This window comes from Limanda limanda, chromosome 10 (assembly GCF_963576545.1).
Source record: "Limanda limanda chromosome 10, fLimLim1.1, whole genome shotgun sequence".
NCBI classification, from domain to species: domain Eukaryota; kingdom Metazoa; phylum Chordata; class Actinopteri; order Pleuronectiformes; family Pleuronectidae; genus Limanda; species Limanda limanda.
Genome location: NC_083645.1, coordinates 13,797,120 through 13,819,950, shown reverse-complemented (window position 1 = coordinate 13,819,950; position 22,831 = coordinate 13,797,120). Strand labels below are relative to the sequence as shown.

The 22,831-nt window shown below is 41.2% G+C and overlaps 2 protein-coding genes across 2 annotated transcripts; one reads left to right on the top strand and one right to left on the bottom strand.

Moving 5' to 3' along the window:
* Nucleotides 1–6,014: 6,014 nt before the first annotated feature.
* On the top strand, nt 6,015–9,267 carry LOC133011651 (phospholipase A and acyltransferase 2-like). The gene is made up of 5 exons (XM_061079462.1): nt 6,015–6,127; nt 6,865–6,918; nt 7,192–7,300; nt 7,421–7,689; nt 8,617–9,267. The coding sequence occupies exons 2-5, from the start codon at nt 6,904–6,906 to the stop codon at nt 8,725–8,727; spliced, it is 504 nt and encodes a 167-aa protein (XP_060935445.1). The 5' UTR covers nt 6,015–6,127; nt 6,865–6,903; the 3' UTR covers nt 8,728–9,267.
* Nucleotides 9,268–9,757: 490 nt separating this feature from the next.
* scyl1 (SCY1-like, kinase-like 1) lies at nt 9,758–21,645 on the bottom strand. The gene is made up of 18 exons (XM_061079463.1): nt 21,481–21,645; nt 20,743–20,883; nt 19,317–19,439; nt 18,967–19,193; nt 18,654–18,744; nt 17,224–17,379; nt 16,738–16,896; nt 16,422–16,529; nt 15,852–15,965; nt 15,592–15,747; nt 15,300–15,488; nt 14,532–14,607; nt 12,820–13,017; nt 12,510–12,661; nt 12,300–12,380; nt 11,839–12,159; nt 11,399–11,477; nt 9,758–11,220 (listed from the first exon to the last, which is right to left on the bottom strand). Exons 1-18 carry the CDS (start codon nt 21,586–21,588, stop codon nt 11,096–11,098), a joined length of 2,604 nt encoding a protein of 867 aa, XP_060935446.1. The 5' UTR covers nt 21,589–21,645; the 3' UTR covers nt 9,758–11,095.
* Between the last annotated feature and the right edge of the window lie 1,186 nt (nt 21,646–22,831).

Genomic DNA, 22,831 nt, shown 5'->3' with positions numbered 1-22,831 from the left:
TTTATTCTTTCTGTGCGGCCAGGTACCAAATGACCCATGGCCCGGCTCAAAATAAAGCAAAACTACAAAGTGCTATGAGTAAGTGCCATTTAAGTGCTACTAAATTGTTAGTTCAAAAAAAAAAAAATTCTGTTCAAGCACTTTTCGAGCACACTCCAGGGGCCAGTCCAAAGCAGCTCCTATAGGGCCGGATTCGGCCCGCGGGCCGCCTATTGAAGAGCCCTGCTCTACTTTGTCTAAATAACAACATCTTCAGTCTTATTTATTATTAATTATTTATTATTATTTAAGGTCATTTTGCAAATAAATGCGGTCAGCATACAAATTCAACAGTCCTGCTATAAACGCCTTCACCTTCATGAAGGTTATTAATGTTCAGGGACTGCTGCAGACAGTTGTTTATCGTTGTTTATTGCAGGCTGCACTTAGTTTCTAATTTACCCTAATATGAAAACTAGGTTGAAATCCCGGGGTAAAGGACGTGGGTGAAAAAACAAAAGGGGAAAAAAGCTAAATGTTGACTAATTTCTTTGCTATTCACGTTTCAGTTTAATTATGAATATCAACACCCTGTTGTGGCAACTTGTAAAGGCCAGCTCAATAGGAAAAACATGAAATATATCCGTGAAACACTGATCTGTTTATAGACTCGTGTTCTTTTGACCTGACACATCTGATCTCATGTTATGTGCTAATATGTTGACCAATAAAATAATTTCTTCCTGCAGAAGCTGCAAGTCAAAACTGGTCCAAGACCTACAGACAAGATGGCCCCAGCTCTGGTTTGGAAACTATTACTTTAACTTAACTAAGAATATAGAAAACGATCAGTCCATCAAGCTATTTGTTTGCTATAGCAATTATTGGTTGTTATGCACTGAATAACTTTATAGTCTGTCCAATGTCTTATTAATTTGAGTACATTTAAGATGCTGTATTTTTTTCTGTTTAGCCCTGATTATGTCAGAAAGTCCAGACAGATCAAATGTGCTGCCGTAGCTGTGAAGTTAAACAGTTTTCTCTGTGTCTTCTAATCCAAGGATGTTGAGAAACTGCGGCTCGGGGACTTGATTGAAATTTCCCATACCATATACCAGCACTGGGCTGTGTACGTTGGCAAAAGCTACGTTGTTCACTTGGTACCACTCTGTAAGTCCTGCCACACAACCTCCTGGACTCTCAAATCCTAATCAGGCTTAGTCTGGAACAAAAATCACCATGATCTGATAATAAATCAATAATTGGTGACTGATTCTTTTGTATGCAGGTAAGGGGCTGGGTGTAGGCTACAGCAGTTTGATGTCCGCCCTCGCTAACAGTGCCGTGGTGAAGAAAGAGTTCCTAAGGGACGTAGCTGGAGATAACGTACGGAAAGTAAACAACGACCTGGACCGAGAGCACAGTCCCCATCTGGGTTTTGTCATTGCGAATGAGGCCATGGGATGGGTGGGCAGGACTGTGCCGTACTCCGTCGTCAGCAGGAACTGTGAGCACTTTGCCAACAACCTACGCTACGGCAAAAACGTGTGTCCCGTCAGGTAAGTAAAGACACATTGGTCTTTTACGTACAAGACACTTTTTGGGACCAGGGGACAGCCGGTGTGGTTTGACATCAGAGGAGGTGGAAGAGAGTTAGGAAGAATGACTTAAACCGTTTTCACACAGAAATCTTGTCATAATTGGGACGTAACGTATTAATTCCACTGCAAACATCACGTTTTTTTTCTTCACAGCACATCAACAGGGCTCTTATCACCAAAAATCTTCACATCACTGTGGTGTCTTCAATGTGTATGGCACCCTTTTATTAAACCTTAGGTAATTTCTTTTTCTGTTTTTAGAAACGTCATCTTCGAACCCACTCATTCGCAGTATCTCCTGCTTTGGGGGCCGTGCACCTTTTGTGCCTCAACTTCTTTGATATCGTCAGTGATTCATCATCAGCTAAAATATTAAATGACTTAATATTTAAAAAGCTCAGATAATGCAACTGATGCGATTTCTAAACATGGTTAAACAGAGTAAGGAATGTTAGTATGTCACACCCATGACGCAAGTGTAATTGTAAACAAGAAGCGATTCATTTTTAGGAACGGTTGGATTTCTCTACAGTATTGTTACATCTTTTACGATTCAAAGTGTTTTGTTCATCAGTTATTACGGTATCTCCCACTTTGTTCATACATTGGATCACTCGGACATTCTGTTTTTACATTGGGACTGGCCGGGGAAACTCCACAGGTAGTCTGGAGGCTTCCAGTCAGATATTTGCATTCACACATACTGTACATGTACACATGCTCCGCAGAATGTCTGGAGGCTCTCCGGAGTTTAGTTCATGTCTGAAAGCAGCTGTCTATAGGATCAAACAAAGCAGTGGATATTTTTTCAAAAAGTAGACAGGGTAAATTTTAGTTGTACGAATAAAATGTAGCTAAAAAATATATATAAGACCTAATATGGAAGTGAAATTATTTTTCAATGTCTGGATATTTTTATTTGGGGTTATGCAAGTCAAGAAAAAGTAACTTCTTAATAAAATATGCATGTTTGTCTCTAAAGGTCACTTCAGCAACAAACAAAGCTGCCAGAATCTTGGCCGTGCTCGTGTTTGTCGCCATCCTGGCTTTGGCAAAAGGCCTATAAAAGCCGGCGCATGCTTCTGCGTTTTCACAGGACTGGAAGCGTAAGAGCCCTTCCGGGCCCCTTACGTGCTTACGTAGCCCTTCTTACGTGCTTTCGTGCGTCGGCCTAACTAGACGGCAAAACTCTGCAAGCGTCACGTAGCCGGCAAGGCAAGGCCGATAATACCGGTGGAAACCACGGAAGATTTAGAAGAACGAATATGGACCAAATAGAAGAGCACTTGGCAGAAGAGATCCGAAACTATGACCACTCGTATAACCAGTCGTGGAGCCGCGTGGCGATGTTAATAAGCCGCTCTTCTTCGTTAAAAAAAAAGTTACGGCGCCTAGTGTTCTGGCGGGGAATTGCATGGCAACCCGCGCAACGCTTGGAAATCCATGGATGACAACGAGTCCTGCGTTACAGCAGTTGAAGGCCGTCTTTAGTTAATGGAGGAAAACACAAAGCGTTGCGGATGAAGCTGGCTCATGTCGTCCTCATGTTGATAATAATAATTGAATAAATTAATAAATTATGTAAGTTATTTGAGCTATGTGTCTGTCTAATCTTTTTACTTTGTTGCAATCATTTTACTTTAATGCTGTATTATAGGCAACATCTTTGTGACGCGCTGAACGCTAAAGCATGTGAAATGTATTTGAAATAGGATTTCTGCTCCCTGCTGGCACTCAAAATGCAGCCCATGGTATATCTTATTGGTCTATATAGGCCTACTGCTTATAATAATCAGCTACCTCTATTTTTGTGACGGTGACATGACGTCATACAAAATTGCCCCACCAGAAATTTCAGGCTAAAATCACCACTGACTGTAATAATGTTGGGTAGCTGCTGATGACATACGGAGTAGTGTCTCAATTCCTCCTTTGCGGCTCTGTTAAGAAGGGGGCACTCCCAGTAAGGGCACTTCATATCATCGTACACCCCCCTCAGATGCTCCAGTACGGCGCCTCGACAGGCCGGGACCGAGCGCAGCAGCCGGACAGCACAGCGAGCGTGTTCCCGCACACTGAGCTTCCGGCCCTGAACGGTGTCAACTCCACTGATAAAGGACTTGATTTCCTGAGAGAGCTCCTGGGCACTAGAGGAAACACAGCTATGATGAGTGTAAAGGTATGAACAGAGTTGTGTTTGTCTGTACAACCCACAAGAAAGACAGGCATACACATAGTAATTTAAAGGGTTAAACAATTGTTTTTGTTATTGATTATCTTTTAATTTAATTTAATGAAAATTACTTTAAACAATATAAATGACATATTTTATATTATATAAATGATCAAATATGCATCCCATACTTTGGATTTCCCTTCTGTTGTCCTGGAGTTTCAATTTCCCCGAAATTCAAATAAATTGCACAGCCCTAATTATATATATTTTAAGTTGTTAGACAATAACGATCAAATGAATACATTTTCTCTCTAGTGCCTATGTTGAGCATATTTGATAATATTAGTAGCAATGCCATGTTAAATAGTCTATGCAGTGATGTCACATTAGAACATGTGTGCCTGCGTGAACTGGGATGTTATTGTGCGCATGCGCAGAGTAAACGGTCAGTGAGTTCACGGACCAAAGAGACAATGGTAGTCTGTCCTTTTTCTTCTGTGAATATTAGCTACTAGAAGGTACTAGCTAATCACTTAGGTGACTGTGATAACGATAGACTGCTGCAGAAATGTCTAACGCTACAGGTCATGGGCCCAGTCAGCAGGCCAGAGGTGGTTCAGACTTTTATTCAACGGTGATGAGAAAGTTACGAGCTCTGGGAAACGAGGTTCCTCGCGCTTATGGAGTTAGATTGCCTCAGAGAAGTTATCTTGGAAGACTCGCAGATAGATGACGAGGACGAAGAAGCTCTCCCGGAAGATGATGCAAAGAACGGTGAGGCATGTGCAGAGCTAGTGCAATGTCTAGACAACAATAGCTTGTCATTAGTAATGAAGGACGCAAAACGTGATGGAAGAAAAGCACTGAATATTCTTCACAAGCACTATGCGGGAAAGGACAAACCCGTGTTGTGAGTTTGTATTGTGAACTTTACTCGCTCCATAAGGCCAGCAATGAAATGGTCACTGACTATAATATTCGAGCAGAGACTATATTCTTGTCATTGAGAGGATCAGACAAGCATATTAGTGATTAGTGGCTTCAGATAGCTATGGTTGTAAAGGGGCTACCTGATTCATACAAGCCATTCGTCGTGCACATCACCCAGACAAATGACACTGTAAGGTTCGACGAGTTTAAAACAAAACTGCGGAGTTATGAGAGGACTGAAAAATATTGGAAGAGTGACGTGAATGTTGAAGATGACAACATGATTAAGTGTTTTTACAGAACTTATCCTGAAATGATCTATTCCACAGTGAAAATGTTGGACTTTACTTTGAAAAATCTCTTAATTTATAGAGTAAAAATGTTTGATATTCAGTATGTAGGTAGTCAGAGAGGTCCTGAACACAGGCATATCAGTCTCTCTCTGAACTTATTGAGCAAAGTGTTTTTATAGAACTTGAAATATTCTGAAATAGTCTATTCCACAGTGAAAATGTTGGACTTTACTTTGAAAAATCTCTTAATCTTAGGGTAAACCATAGGGGTAAACATGTTTAATATTCAGTATGTAGGTAGTCAGAGCGGTCCTGAACACAGGCATATCAGTCTCACTCTGACCTTATTGAGCAAAGTGTTTTTACAGTACTTTGAAATCCAGAAATTAGCTACTTGAAGCTAAAAATGTGTGACTTTTATTTTGTAAAATCTCTAAATTGATACAGTCAAAATGCTATTCATAAAAATGACACGTGAGACCATATATACTTCTTTTGAATATAGTCCAATCCATTTCCTTTTCAATTATGCATTTTATATATGCTCTATGTCAACAGTTTATTTGGAAAAAACGTTTTGCATTCCTTAACCATAAATGTCTATGCCCGCAGTAGAATTTCTGTGTCGGCTGGCTTGACCGCAGTGGGCCTTGATGGAGGGAACATTCTGATTAATTCTACTGTACTAACTGTTCTCCTCCGAGAGGTTAACTAAGACGTCAAAATGTTTGTGTCCTGTATTTATCTGTCTTCCCTTTATATTCCATCTATCAAACCTTATACAGAACCTTTTAAATAATGTGCTTTTATTGTGAACTGCAGCCTACAAAATTAAGTTTCAACAAAAACGATATAATGGTCAAGGAAGTTTTATTGTTGGACTGTTGCTTCAGACCGCCTTATTTTTAACCAGGTGTACCTAATGATAACAATAATAAGAGGAAGACGATGATGATGATGCAGAAGAGGAGGAGACGGAGGAGGAGCAGGAGAAGGGGCGAGCTGGTTTTATTGTGAAAGTCATGGGCTGGCTGTAGGAGTGGTGGTGCATCGGACTGCTCTGACACAACCAGTCGTCTGTCGGTGCCGGGGCCGCTGAGTCTGACGTGGACGGTGAAGATCAGCTGACCAGGAGTCACCGTCTGAAGGTGAGATGTCCGGACAGGACCTTAGATCACATGACGCCGCGGGGTTTAACGTGAAGAACCGTTAACGCTGTTGTTATTTATAACCATCGACACCGAGCCGCTAACAACAAGCAGCTCAGTGCGACGCTTTTCGGTCGCATGATATTTGTTCATTTTGTCCGCTAAAACTTTCAATCTATCTGACATGATACCGACACATTTATACTCACTCTACTTTGTCTAAATAACAGCATCGTCAGTCTCATTTATCATTATTTTTTTATTTATTTAATATAATAATATTATTATTTTGGTGATAAATGCGGTTAGCTGTAAACGCCTTCTCCTTCATGAAGGTTCTTAATGTTCAGAGACCAACTGTTGCAGGCAGCTGATTGCGTCTACTTTGCAGGCTGCACTTAGTTTCTAATTTCCCCTTAGATGAAAACAAGGGGTGAAAACCTAAGATGAAAACCCGGACAAAGGACGTAGGTGTAGAAACGAAAGGGAAAACAAGCGAAATGCAATTAAACAATCAAGCTCTTGTTGACTCATTTCTTAGCTATTCACGTTTCAGTTTCATTATCTACATCAACACCCTGTTGTGGCCCCTTGTAAAGGCCAGCCTCAATAGGACAAACATAAAGTATATCCGTGAAACACTGATCTGTTTATAGACTTGTGTGCTTTTAACCTGACACATGTGATCTCATGTTATCTGCTGATATGTTGACCAATAAAATAATTTCTTCCTGCAGAAGCTGAAAGTCAAAACTGGTCCAAGACTTACAGACAAAATGGCCCCAACTCTGGTTTGGAAACTATTACTTCAACTTAACTAAGAATATAGTATAATATCAGTCCATTAAGCTATTTGTTTGCTGCTTTTGTGTTTGCTATAGCAAGTATTGGTTGTTATGCACTGATAACTTTATAGTCTGTCCAATGCCTTATTAATTTGAGTACATTTAAGATGCTGTATTTTTGTTCTGTTTAGCCCTGATTATGTCAGAAAGTCCAGACAGATCAAATGTGCTGCCGTTGCTGTGAAGTTAAACACTTTTCTCTATGTTTTCTAATCCAAGGATGTTGAGAAACTGCGGCTCGGGGACTTGATTGAAATTTCCCGTCCCATGTACCAGCACTGGGCTGTGTACGTTGGCAATGGCTACGTTGTTCACTTGGCACCACCCTGTAAGTCCTGCCACACAACCTCCTGGACTCACAAATCCTAGTCAGGCCTAGTCTGGAACAAAAATCACCATGATCTGATAATAAATCAATAATTGGTGACTGATTCCTTTCTATTCACAGGTGAGGGCGCGGGTGTAGGCTCCGGCAGTGTGATGTCCGTCGTCGCCGACGTGGCCCTGGTGAAGAAAGAGTTCCTGTGGGCCGTAGCGGGAGATAATGTATGGAAAGTAAACAACGGTCTGGACCAAGAGCACAGTCCCCGTCAGGGTTTTGTCATTGCGAATGAGGCCATGGGATGGGTTGGCAGGACTGTGCCGTACTCCGTCGTCAGCAGTAACTGTGAGCACTTTGCCAACAACCTACGCTACGGCAAAAACGTGTCCCGTCAGGTAAGTAAAGACACATTGGTCTTTTACGTACAAGACACTTTTTGGGACCAGGGGACAGCCGGTGTGGTTTGACATCAGAGGAGGTTGAAGAGAGTTAGGAAAATGACTTGAGCTGTTCTCAGACATGACCTCCGGAGAACAGGGTAAGGACTTTCTCTGGGGTTTGACTTTCACACATGGACCCTGAGCAGGAGGTTCTCCGCTCAGACGTGTTCAAAACAGCACAGAAATCTTGTCATAATTGGGACGTAACGTATTAATTCCACTGCAAAGATTACGTTTTTCTTTACATCAACACGGCTCTTACCACCAAAAATCTTTACATCAATGTGTATGGCACCCCTTTATTAATCCTGAGGTATTTTATTTTTTTATTTTTGTGTCAGTGGCGTGTTAGAAACTCATTCACGGTATCTCCCGCTTTGCTCATACATTGGATCATTCGGACATTCTGTTTTTACATTGGGACTGGCCGGGGAAACTCCACAGGAAGTCCGGAGGCTTCCAGTCAGATATTTGCATTCACACATACTGTACATGTACACATCCTCCGGAGAATGTCTGGAGGCTCTCCGGAGTTTAGTTCATGTCTGAAAGCAGCTGTTTAGATTTATAGGATAGAAAAAGCAGTGGATATTTTTTTCAAAAAGGAGAGAGGGTAAAAATGTTGTCAGTTACAGTGAACAGTTTTTATGGTGGAGAAAGAATGATCAGTACGACAATGTGACCTTGTCTACATTTCTTCTGACCATTATATTAACCAAAAAAGGTAATTTTAGTCGTATGAGTAAAATGTAGCAAAAAAATGTATAATATGACCTAATATGGAAGTGAAATTATTTTTCAATGTGTGGATATTTTTATTTCGGTTTATGCAATTTAAGACAAAGTCACTTCTTAATAAAAGATGCATTTTTGTCTCTAAAGGTGACTTCAGCAACAAATATGGCCATTGGCGTGGGAGCGGCCGGGCTCGTGATCGCGGGCGTCCTGGCTTTGGCAAGAGGCCTCAGAAGGGAGAACAGAAACACAGAGTGATGAGTCACAAGTCGCCTGTTCGGAACCAGTGCCTTGATAAACACATCACCAGCAGAGTCTAACTGGCTATATAATCAAACTTGAGCTCAGATTACTTTTTTCACCCTGTTTTCTTAACTTTCCATAAATGTGTCACTCACACCTTTTGTAAGGTTTGATGCAAGGCTGTTTGGTTTTGGATCAGGTCTCTGTATTTTGTAGACTTTTAACATTTCCTCAAATAGGGATTTTCACTTATTAATGTGCCAAGAGTAACAAATTAAAGAAAATTTGAAAATGACTTTCTAAATCTTTTCTACAGATTACGGTTGTTGTTTTTTTAATTCTTTTTTCCAACTTTTAAACAAGATGTTTGCTGAGAGTTGCTCATGAAGAAGATATAGTGGCTATTAAATCTAAATGTGACCGATGTTTGCTGAAGAAGAATATATAACAAATAATGAAGTTGTTAACACGTCTCACAGGAAGGGCACTTTAATGTCATCTCACATCACCTTGTACTAAACTTGTCATCTTCTGATGATTAAAGAGGAAAAATCATTTTTGCGAATATCTGTTGTCATTAATGTTGTGTATTCCCTCTCCTGTAGTTTGTGCTTTCCCCCTTTGTCATTGTGCAGGTGTCTTTCACTCCAAATCTGCCACAACAACTAAGCTATTACAATTAGTCTGTCAGCACAATTATGATTATTACTACAGTCATAACTATATTACTATTGTTAGTCATTTTAGGAACTGTTGGATTTCTCTTCAGTATTGTTACATCTTTTACGATTCCAAGTGTTTTGTTCATCAGTGTTAACAATGATTGTAACAGATGATGTGGGGGCCGAGCACCTTTTGTGCCTCAACTTCTTTGAAATCGTCAGTGATTCATCATCAGCTAAGATATTAAATTACTTAATATATGAAAAGCTCAAATAATGCAACTGATACGATTTTCAAACATGGTAAATCAGGAGTTAGAGTGAAGAATGTTGGTATGTCACACCCATGACGCAAGTGTAATGAAAAAAACAAGAAGCATAAATTTACTTTTGTTCTTTTTATTTAATAACAGATTACATGCTACATGATTGAGATTCTCTGTAAACCAATGTCTGCCATCTCAATTATGCAGGATCGTTTCTGACCCGACCAGCCCAAACCAGGACGTTAGCTCTGGTGGTGATGGTTACTGATTGCGTCAGCGGGCTTTTCTATACAGTAAGTGGTATTGTAAGTGACACCAGACCGTACAACTGCATATATAACACAGACAGGAGATATTGGGGGGGCCACACTGGAAAGTTTGTTGGAAAGACAGAATCTGCCGCGTTTGAGACATTTCAGGTCCACCTCTGAAATGTGCAGAGCAGACCTGCGATTAAATAAAGGCACAAATAAACACAGTAAAAGAAGATTCTCCTTTAGCTAGATCACACCAAGTGCTGACTTGACATGTTAACATCCTCACATAATCCCAAAGGATTTTAGGAAGATCTGTAGGATTATAAAGCTAAAAGACCTTCAAAAAGGTCCCAAAATAAAACCTACTGGATTTTATAACCCCTCCACCGCTGCACTTGACCTCATGAGAGACATAGGGAATGGCGTGTGGACACAAATGTATTTCCTCACTTCTGTGATCTGAAGCCAGTCACAAGACCCAGCTCTCAGGTCAGTTCAGACAGATATAGTGTTGTTTGTCCAAAGTAAACTCAGCACATCAATAAATTCTTTATGCTAAGCAACACAAATGGAACAAGTGCATGCATGGGTTGATTTTCAGTCTCCAATCTAATTAAGTGAAAGCTGAACTAAAACATTCATATCCACTGTGTGTGTTGTGTTTGTGTGCACATTTAAGTACCATAGTATGTTTGCTTCTAAAATGTTGCTAAATATACATATATTTCTCTGTTAAAAAAAAAAGTGTGATTTATTTGTGTCATTTTAAGACAAGATGCACCATTTATATACATTTACTTTACAACTGCAGGAGTTAAGAATAATAATAAAAAAAGAGTGGACATTTTGTTAGATCACTTCTGCTGTAAGGAATACTGCTCTGTGTTGTTTCATGTCTTTCTGGGTTTTGTTTTCCTCCATCACCAAACCTGCATTTATAGAGCAATGGATTTTCACCCGTCATGTCCTTCAACGTTGAGAATCCTCGTCCTCAGCAGGGGTTTAATTTTCCCCATTCTCAACCTACAAACCTCCATTACAGCAGCATTTCACAGTATTCACAGCCGACTCTTCTTTCTGGTCCTTGACTTGTGGAATGTCAAGCCTCCATCACTGCTCTGGGATCAGTGATCAATCAGCAATCCATGCTCATCCCTCTCTGTCCCCAACCTCATCTCTCTCTTGCTCTGCATCCATGTCAATCCAGCTTGCGTGCACCCAATTTGAGAGGACCTTTAGCAGCTTTGCGCTCTGCCCGTTTCACCTCCAGCTCTTTCCTCCTCTCCTCCCGTTTCTTCTTGGAAAGCTCCGCCTTGCTGAGACCTGGGCAGCAAACCCGACCCCCAAAAAAACAGGCAATTCAAGGCACTGACAAACAATAACAGTCATTTACCAAGAGTGGTTAAGCTTTAGTAGTGTGAATACAGGAGAAGGGAAAGAGGTAAAACTGTCCTGTGATGTTTTACAGAAAATGGTAAGGGATGACAGCTGAGAAACTTACCCTGGGCTCCATCCACTGACTCCCAAGTCTCCTCAGCTCCCCAGTCTCCTGTTGCCTCTGCACTCCAGCCACCTTCAGCCTGACCAGAGGAAAACACTGGGCTGAAATCATCTTACCCTCATGACACCCTCAGCTCTGTTTATCTTACTAATACCTTCTAATCTTTCACTTTATTTGCTTTCCTTCACTTTGCAACTGCAAAAATAAATGTTTTGATTATTTGCCTCCTCACCTACATGTTGTATGATGGTCACCTATAGTTTAGTTACACAAATTTTATCTCACTTTTTTGAACTGGACAATTGTGAGTTTTTTACATGGTACACTGGAACAGTTGTGAAATAGATAAATATAGACGCAGCACTTTTATCTCTTTCTATTTACCACTAATTTAATCTGTCTGCCTTTTGCTCTTTTGTCTGTGTCTCCTCCATCCTCACCGTGGCAACAGCAGCACTGGCTGGGTTTCTCTGGGACACGCTGGCGAACAAGTCGTTGTGACTGGCTCCCTTCGATGCGCTGCTGCTGTCCCAGTTGTAATCGCTAGCTAACCGCACCCCTTCTGGAAGGGTGAGTGTCTCATTGGCCAAAGTTGTATCGGTCTCCTGCTCTCCCCAGTCGTTACCCCAGCCCTCCTCGCCAGCAGAGCTCTGTCCCTGGCCTTCCTTCTCATTGGACCAGCTGTCGTCAGCGTCCCACCCTGAGCTGCTCCAATCAGAGCTCTGCTTCTTCACCGTCACGGAGGCGGTTGACCGGCCCACCTAGATATTAAAGAGATGATAAAAGACTGATATTTAGACTTCAACCATATAGAGAACACAAACAACAACATAGACTACATTAATTCCATACAGACAGGTGAGTGCATTTTGTCATGTATCCAAATTAAAAGAGCTCGTACTTGTCGGTCACCAGCCTTCTTTTTGGATGATGACCAGTCAGTGTTCCAGTCATCGGGCTCTGTGTGAGCTTTCTCTGGCTCCTTTGAGGAAAGTCAAAAATCCATGTAATTTGATATATCAGTTACATAACAGTACGATCTCACACCTATGTTCACACATGTATCTAAATTTTTAGTTTTTTATTTCAGTGAAAAGTGGTGAAATCCAACCTCCAAACTTCCCCAGTCCTCCTCCTCCTCCTCCCAGCGTTCTCCTATTGGCTCAGCATCTTTGTCTGTTCCTCTAACAGTCTGTGATTGGTTCGCATGACTAGAGGCAGCATGGTGACTCAGAGAGACTTGTGGAGTTTTATCATCTTCACCTATGAAAGGAAGAAAAACACAAGATAAAGTTTCAGGTATCCTATCTATGATTTAGCTGGTCTGGGATAAATAATGAATGGAATTGAGTTCAAGAGCAAAATAAAGACACACTCGATCATAATTTTCTCAACTAGTTGACTAAGTTTGATAACTCTACCAGGTGCAGGAGCAGCGTCTGTGGTAGTAGTCGGGCTGGTGGTGTCAGTGGGCTCGCTGCCCTCAGCTGTTGCATCCCCCTCTGTTCCTGGAGCATTGCGGATCAGCTTAGAAGTCAGCGAGGACATGCCGGTTACGGCCCAGCCGGCCCAGCTAGAGGAAGCCCCGGCAGGCTGAGCACATGACGCTACATCCTTTTCTGCAGGACAGACAAATAGCAAGTTTTATGTTTTTAGAATTTCAAAAACTAAGACTATTATGTGACCTATTATTATTACTTATTTCCCCCATTAACTGAGAAAGATACAAAATATACAACATATCATCTGTAATGGATAATTCCACTGATCAATGCCTTACTACAGTGATGAATGTCTTAAGGCCAATTTATGCTTGTACGTCTTTTGTAAAACGGATAGATAAGACCGCCCTATCCGTCGTGGAACGCCCTCTCCGAGCGCCTCGGAGAGCTTTTCGTACACGTCTGATTTTTCTAACTGTCCGTCTTTATGTCGGAGAGCCCACGGACAGCTCTTGGCTATGATTGGTCCGCGAACGACATCATTTCCCTACGACGTCATTTCCGGACCTCACACTTCCTGTTTACTTCCCTGTAGCATCAAACCCATACACAACTACGATTCTACGATTAATGTGACGTGTGTGTTAAGCCAGCGGAGTTGTCCGGCTGACGGTGGCTCGTTAAAGCACTGACGGCATGTGTGCACGGTCACATACGGTTATAACGAGCTTTCAAAACGGCGCTAGCGGGCTAGACTAGCGGGCTAGCAACCATGCTAACTGCGGTGGTAACGGAGCAAAAACCCGCCGTCACAACTTTAATTCCACTTCTATCATGACACTGTTTCTATAATACCGCCAGGTTAGAAGCAAACACTGGATAGTAGTAGTTAGTGTCGGGAGTCCCTGCTGACTGTGTGTGGAAGCTGGGGGGGAGCTAGCTCCGTGTAGCTTCTAGCTACATGTAGCCTCAAGCAGATTCAAGCTGTGGAATCAGCAACACAGTTCTGAAACAAGACCGGGGAACCGCTGCGCTAAGAAACGATAACATCAGCATTTTGACCCGCTGGGTGTCACTTTATTTAGTTCTGTTAGTTGCCATGGTTCAGTGTGTGGGAGGCAAGCTAACAGAGGTAAACAGAAACACGTGGACTTCTTCTTCCCAAATGGGGTAGGCTTCTCTGAGCTCGTCTTCCGTTGCGCCACCTATGGTTTTGTCGGTGAATTTTTTTCGACGTACAGTGGTCGGAGAAGCAAAAATCAAAAAGACTCTTCGCATACTGGAGCCTTTTCTGCTGTTTTGACTGTTTTCTGTGCACTTAGCACAAAGTTCATGCCCTTACTTTGTAATTTCACCTCAGGTTGACCCTTATCTGTGCAACTGTGTGCTGGGTTTGATTCATCTTCTGTAGCAGTGATGCCAGAAAGCAGACATTTCCTGCCTGCTCTCTGTCTTGTTTCCTGTTTATCACATTGTAAACAAACCCTCCTTCTTTACTACTCCTGGTTGCACTCTGAGCCATGTTGCTGACTGTGTAACATTCTGTAGAGCTAATAATTAAACTCTAAGACAATTCCGGATTGAGGAACTCATAATTTCAAATCTCTAGATAAATTTCAACGACACATCATGCGTTTTCTTTGCTGAATCGCATAAAGAAAAGAGATCAGACTGCAGCTCAGACAACAAACCTATATCAGCCAGCTTGGAAGGGTCTTCTGACACAATCTCCATCTTGGAAAGAAAACTCTTGATGGCTTTGAATGCCTGACATAGAGAAAGACAACAGCACATCATGAGCAGAAACACATCAGCATGATCAAGTAAAAACACAACGGATATTTACTAATTGAATTAAAAAAGGCAGCAAATGTAAGAAAAGGTTTTTAGCCCAAAAGCGTTGAAACAAATTTCCCTGTCTCGTCCAAGAATTGTTGTTTTGAAATGAAACTACTGTGGGTATTGGAGAGTAACTGAACAGTCACTAGTAAAAATAATCTACCTTTGTATTGCTCTGGAATGATACATTTTCTCTTCTACATTGTTTTGCTTCCTTAATCTGCCACAGTTTGTAACTGTAGAATCTTTGATCTGCCCTTGCTTGAAGAATCAATGAAGATCTGCCTCTTAGTCTTATCAGAAACAATAATAGTTTCTACGGGTCTAGCTTGATCTGCTGGTAGGAAGATGTGACTCATGCAGTGCTTACATATTGTGTTATTGTTGGAGGTAACACATGTGCGTAGTCATCACAACACTGTATTTACCATAGTCATGTTCTTTGATGCACCGATAATATGACAGTCAAAATGTAATTATGAGCTTAACTGTGAGCTTAAAATAAATGAATGATGTGATTTGCTGCTGATATTCAGTCACTCTTTAATATGCTATAACATTAAGAACAATTATATGACTAATAATTTTGATTCAGTGTTGTGTTATTATATCAAGTTTACCTGGTCCCTGACGCTCTTATCAGCGTCAATAGTAATGGCACAGAGGGTGGGCAGGATGCGGGCAGCGATCTCTGTTACACTGTAGTAGTTGTGTGTGGCAGCGAAGCCCAGCACACCAGCAGAACGGGAAGCCGGGAACGGGTCTTTCGTGGCTCGTGAAAAGGCTGAGATCAGAACACGCTGTCGAGTCTGTGAATGGAGGGATTAACATGTATTTCCAGTTTAACAGATTCTTTCGTTTTTTTTGCTATAAATGAATTAAGTGTTGCATGGGGGCGTGGGGGTACTTTACCCCGGCGTTGAGGTAGGAGGCGATCTTGCCCAGGCAGACAGTGGTGTTACACCGGATTGGGCCTTGTTCATCTCGGGCCTGAAGCCGGGCAAAGTGACGCATGAGCTCCTGGTTCAGGTTGGCTTCATTCAGTTTGGGAGCCAGCAACAGCATCGACTGGAGAGAAGGGAAAAAGAAGAGCGATGGCTACAGCAGGCTGAAAACCTTCAGTACACTAGTCAAACATTCCTTCTGCATTGTGGTGGTGTTGTGCAAACTACCTTAACAGTCTGTTCTCTTATGGCAGGGTTTGTGTCTGTGAAGCCATGAACAATGTGAGGAAAGATCTGGACGTTGACTGCCGCCTCGTTCAAATACTGAATGAACTGCTCCATCTGAGATACAGAGAGAAGGACAGAAAGAAGGAACAACGTTAGAGGAAATTAATGCTTTTCTCTTTTAGTATAGGCTTATAAACACTGAAAATGTTTCTCCTGCATTTCATTCTACTTTTTTTTCCTGGCTATAAAATCCATGAGTTGCATGTGTGAAATGGGAGAGCTGAGGGAAATAAAATACACACTTATTTCCCTGTACAGCATTTGTCGAACTAAAAACCCAAAATTAAACCATATTTGCTTCAAGTCCTGCATGAAGGTAAAACTGCTTCTCTGGGTGCAGATGAAACAGGCCATTATTAAATACACACTGGAGTGCGGCTCAGGCATTCTGCTTTTTGTTGCTGAACCCTAGCCAAGCCCGTGTAAAAAGCATCAAGGATACACCCCATCCAACACGACTGCACCCAAATATTTCAAATTTGTATTCTGTATCCACATTCTAATACACACCTGCTGCAGCAGTCGTATTCTCATGGCTCGGTCTGTGGAGGAGAACATCTTCACGATGACAGGGATAATCTTCTGTTGGTATTCTTCTGCCGAGAGGAACTTCCCTACCTGGCACAAACAGACATAGATTAGGAAGCTGAAAAGACGTGTGCACTAAGACATGAATACCAGTGTTACTATTTCTAACTCTGACTCATTTTAGACAATTACTTTTTAAAAGCATTATTTTGGAAATATTCGGACCTGCAAGGAGATTCTCTGGTAAAAGCAGATATTTCATAGGGTATCAAAGGTGCCCAGGGATGTCAGGATTTACCTTGAAGAGTGGCGTGAGGACGACAGCGCCCGCACTTCCAAACTCGAAGGCGGTGAGCAGCTGGGGAAGAACCTTGTGTTTACAGAAGTCTTCGGGGAACGAGTCCAGATTGTCACTCAGATCCTGGAAGAACTGCTGCTTCTCAGCCGGCTCCTTGATCTACACAGGATCATTTTATACTTTGAATTTTACTGTTATTATATAAACTAATATATACAATTAATAAATATTCAATGATGCTTTCAGACTGTTTTACACAATGAAAAAATAAACTCCAAGAAACACCTTAAATTGATTGTTGGAGTGTTTCTTGGAGTTTATTTGTTTCTTCTGCTTTGTGTCTAAATTATATTCTTCTAAAATATTAGAATAGATCCACAAGAACTTTCTACTTTCAGTTTCTGTCTTAGTATATAATACTATAGGTTGTGACTGTTCTAATGGGTGTGACTGTAGCTCTGATGTCTTGTGTTCAAGTCTGTGGACCTGTATCTCCTCCAGGAAAAGGTTGCTTTCAACAAAGCTGTTGCTGAGGAATCCCCCGGCGGCTCTACAGTTCTGAAGAAACCGGGATGGATTGGGCCGAGCCCGGGGGTTGGCCCCCACCAGCTCACAGTAATGAGGGACCAGGGCCTTTGGAACCTGCGGACACGAAGGTGACAAGAGAGAGAACTCAACTCTGTACACAAACTTCTCTAGGTCACAAACAAAGATTATTTTTAGCTGCCATCAAACCGTGAAGAAACTGTTGGTGAAATTCCTTGCTCAAGGAAACATAGGAAGAACAAATTAGTCTTGATCATGTTCTCTTTAAACTCTTGACTTCAATTTGACAATATGTCTTGTTGACATGAGTAAAATGAATATTAGCAGTTTTTTTAGATCAGAAATAAAGGTTTTATATGTGTTTTAATTTGCGCATAAATATCCTGTGGGATTTGGTGATTCAAATAAATATCAAAATATAAGGTATTATTCAATCTGTGCTGGGGCAAGGAAGTTGATGTATTAATAAAATCAAAATGCGACAAAGTATAATTGGAAACAACTTAATTATTAAATCAATATGTACAGTGGCTGTGAAGCACGAGACAAATAATGCTCATTTTATGCTATTCATGATTTCCATATGTAAAATGCAAATTCTACAGTCTGCGACAACAAAAAGGGCACAGAGCTCACTGCACCTGAAGGACCTGAAACACCTTGCTGGAATTCCTCTACGTGCACATCACCAAGTAATGCGTCACAAGTCCTACTGGCTAGTTTAGCTCAAAATAGCACAGCAGAACCACTGCTATTGTTACTGCAGCTACAGGTATGGGGTGTAGTATTTCTGACGCACGGCCGCCAAGTCACACAAGCATGGGCCAGCTGACCAATCAGTGCACACTGGACTTTTTGGGAGGCGAGAACAGACACAAAACCTATTGTTTCTGACACACAACTAAAAAAGGCAAGGTACCGTTTGAGAAAAACAATACATATTTTAAACATAACAGAATGTAAACATATTCATATAGATCCACATATTCTAGTTATGAACCTGTTAATGGCTAAAATATGGATAGTGACAAAAAAATTGTAATACATTTAATAAATAGAAATACCATATTTACATCACGTTGTCTACATTTTTTCTCCGCTTGAGATTTAACCGGTGCTCTTTCTATTACATCATCTTGCCGTGCTCTCTTCTTCCGCAACTGTTTAATGGAAACTGCCAGTACAAATAGTGCCACCTGTTGTTTATCTACATGAACAAACATCTAATATTCAGTAGTGGATGGAAACAAGCATCCATTTAAATTTATTTCCTACATTTATATGGAAGAATATTTAGAGTATCTAAAAAGATATTTCATGGAACCCATAACAACTGTCAAGTAATTACAAAGAAACTCGAGGTGACGTACCTTTCCCAGTGAACGAAGGGAGGAGGTGCGAGGTAGTGGCCCATTGAATACTTCCCAGATCAGGCAGCCTAAACGCCACACTTCTCCTGCCCTGCAAGTCGTGAATATAGTGCATTAAAAAATGCAGTGACCAGGTTCAGGTTTATCATCATCTACTCAACACTTCACTCATTGATCTTTACATGGTCCCAAACCTCTTTTGCCATTTCTACACTTTCTCCAAATATTACCATTATTCCTCCCTTTTTATTCAGGAGTAACATATTATTATTCTGACAAGCTCACTTTGAGATTATTGAGAATACTTTTTTACCATTTCTCTCCAGTGCTGTTGGACAACTCTGGGGGGTCATATTTCTCCATGTCTGGGTAAACATCCTTTGGGGCCGGAAGCGAGACCCCGCTTGGGTCGCCCTGCTCAGGGGCCACATGGTCGAGGGCCCCTAGTTTCCACTCTCCAGCACGATCCACGAAAACAGACCACACACCTAAGTTGTTATGAAGCAGGTGGCAGTCGTTGACCAGGAAACTAAGAGCTTTCTGTGAGAAGGGGCAACGAGTAAACAAATAAACAGTGAGAGAGGGCCGGAGGAGGACAGTGACAGAAATGGCAAAACTACAGCTCATCTGAAAGTATCAACTGGCACAAAGTCCCATCGTTACCACTATCTGGTGCAGTCCCCAGGAGATCTCCAGTTCCCCGGAACCGCCCTTCTCTGCCTGGGCTTTCAGGTGGACCGCCAGGGGCGTCACCTGCTCCGTAACCAGGTAAAGGCTCTTCTCTGTCTGTAACAACCACAGAGAAGAGTAACTGTGATTTAATAGCTATTTTATTGGACCAGCATCACTGTCAAAAAACTCAACAATGAAAAACAAAGTACAGAAATACAAAGACACAAAAATATGAAAGGTGAATTAATAGTTGTCCATTTATTCAATGTTTCAATGTTAAAGACAACAATAAACAATGCAGATTCATCTCAACAGGTTTCTATTAAAAGGCAGTAAAAGTTAGTGCTGAACTATTATTCGACTACAGCAAGTGAAAAACTACAAAGTCGTGTAAAAACAGTACCAACTAAAAGGACTTGATGTAAGGAATCATACTATGTTAAGGAGTTGGGAAACATCTTTGTTGCTATTCAGTTTCAGGCTGTGTATTCAGTGGTCAGCATCTTCTGAATTAGGAGTACACACTAACACAGACAAGAAGGAAGAAACTTAATATGGAAGCTATTTTATTTCAATCTACGGTTCAAATCCTCTTGACAAATCCTGGTGTTGATTCACAGATTACTCGTTCTTAATAATAATTAATAATCTTATTTAATGTATTATCCAATTATACTCTGGTGGAAATATTATGAAGTACACTATTCACTACAGCTATTGTAGGCCTACAGTGGAATTTTCACACTCACCTCAATCTGTAAACATGCAGAAAAGAGCAGATGGTGGAGATGAGACACAACTAATTATATTTAAAGGGATAGTTCACCGAAAAATGAAAATTTACTGATTACGTACTCAGCACTATGCCGATGGAGGGGTGGGGGAAGTGTTTGAGTCCCCAAAACACTTCTGGAGTTTCAGGGGTAAACAGCGCTGCATTAGAATCCAATAAAATTGAAGTCACTGGTGACCACTTCTTCAGATGTACAAAAACATCAAATGCCTCCATACTGCTTCTGTGGTTTCATCCAAGTGTCCGTAAGGCCCGAAATTCAAATTCGACTCGAAGCAACGTCATTTACACCATGTTGACAGCGTCCTCGAAGGTGCTGCTCAATCAGTACTTCCATTAGTGGACTTTCAGGCTTAAAACACAGTGTAAATTACCTAATTTCGAGCCAAATAGGAATGTCTTGACTTGCGAACACTTGGATGAAACCACATGAGCACTAAGGAGGCATGTTGTGTTTTTTTTGTTTTATTTAGTCTGCAAAAGAGGTCACTGTTCACCCCTGACACTCCTAAAGTGTTTCGTGGACTCAAACACTTCCCCTACCCCTCAAACTATCCCTTTGAAGGCGTTACAGACAGGCAGCGTGCAGAAGGTGCAAACGAACATACAAAAAAACACACAAACCTCTAATCCATCCACATAGGCCAGGATGTTGGGGTGTCGCAGGGTCTTCATACGCTTGAAGGCAGCCTTGGCCAGCTGTGTCTGCTGCTCTGTGCCCTGAGCCGAGTCGTACACAAACACAGACACCGGCTCTCCACTGGTCTGAGGAGACAGGATGGGGGAAACAAATCACTCATTTCAATTAAATAACTCATTTAAAATAAATTGACAGTTTTTCCAACATTTTTTTTATCATGTTATCTAACCAAATCAAGTTGTCTCGTGTCACCACGTCATATTTAAATGAGCTGTGTCAGGATGATAGAGACAGGAAGTTGTTATTTTGCTGTCATTGTGCAGCCCTGTGAGGACGGCTGTCTAGATTCAGCTTCCCAACCCAGGGTCATGACAGTGGGATGTATGAGGAGCTGTCAGTCGTCGATGAGAAATGTCCCCTGCTGAGCTGAAGCTTCAGTCGGGACAGGGATTGGATGAGAGGTGGTAACTCGGTTAGAACCGGGTGACGTGGCGACAAATACGTGTCTGTGTGTGCGTGCGGGTAAACAAAGCCTGACAACTGATCATACGCGTTTATCTCGAGGTAGACATTCACACAGACGCGGACATCTTGATGTTGTAAACACGTCAGAACGACACCTGACAACACAACTACAAGCTGACTGACTGACAGGCCTCCATAGTGAAGCGAGCTGAAGCTAACCGCTAGCGGAGGCTCTGCAGCGGGCTGCGTCTTTTTACCTTCCGCTTCCCGCGGTGTAAAGTCCATATTCCAGACTTCTCCTGGGCGTCTGGAAGAAGTTCATAAGCGAAGTCTTTGACAGGATCCCTTGCGAAAAAGGACCACATCTCCTATTTCCTCCTCCACACCTCATCAAACACTACGGAGGCTGCTGGAGACTAGCTGCTATGTAGCACGGATGTGAAATGGCTCCGTGGGAAACTTGTTTCTGCCCTTTAGTTCCGCAGTAAATTGGTGTCATTCAAAATATAACAATTTATGATTAAATTAAACTGTGTATTAAAATTGATCTGAATTTAGATCCAATTTAAATCTACATAGAATCCTGAATATTGTATGTGCAATGTCACGAAAAACGATATGTCAGTCTAATAATGACGAAGTTAAATAATAATAACATCTATAAAACATGTAGGATTATGAGACAAGATTTAGGGCCTCTGGCTCTTGCTCCATAGCTGTGAAGCCAATAGGCTCAAAATACAACTCACTGATTGTTTGCCATTTGATTTGATGCAATTTGTTTTATTCAATTTTTGGACAAAATAAACTAAAATGTTGGAGGTTTCATGTAGAGACTGGCCGTTAAATTGGTTGGCTGATGGTATTGTCTGATATTAGCCTTTCATAGACTGTATCTGTATTTATAATTTCAGATATGAAAATCTTTATACCACAGACTAAACAAACACAATTGTGTTTTGTTGTTATTCATAATAATGTTTTCGGTTAAAATGTAAAATATCAAGCCCCAATTTTATTTCTTTACAATGATCATTTGACAACCACATCTTGGGAATCACTGTCATGTTTTTTTTATATATATGTACCTGCCAATGTATTGACATCTGAAAAATGTTAGCCCCTATTTATTAATTTATTCTATTTATTTTATTTTATTAGAAAAGGGAGAATGTACATCTAGAAACCTTCATACAGGTTTTAAATGCACACCAGTTAGCTGTAAGGGTCATTATGATGGCCTCTTTGTTATCTACTTCCTTGCACAAATGGTTTTTTTTGGTACTTTGATTCTCCAACATGTCATGTTGCCACAAGTCAGACTAATCATATCATCCTTTTATGGCTATACTGGCAAAAACAGGGACAACAGAAGATATTCATGTACTCTTTTATTCACAGTTGTCATTGTGCTACATATGGCATTTGCAATCAGCTTCATTAAAAACTACTTTCCAAAAGATTGATATATCAATGTTTATATCACTACCCTGATATAGTTCTGTCTCCCGTTTCGGAGAATATCTTCTCGTTATCTGCACCCCATGCACAACATTCTTAACAGCAAGACACCGCAGGGAATTGAACCCTGTACTGACAAAGTCAAGA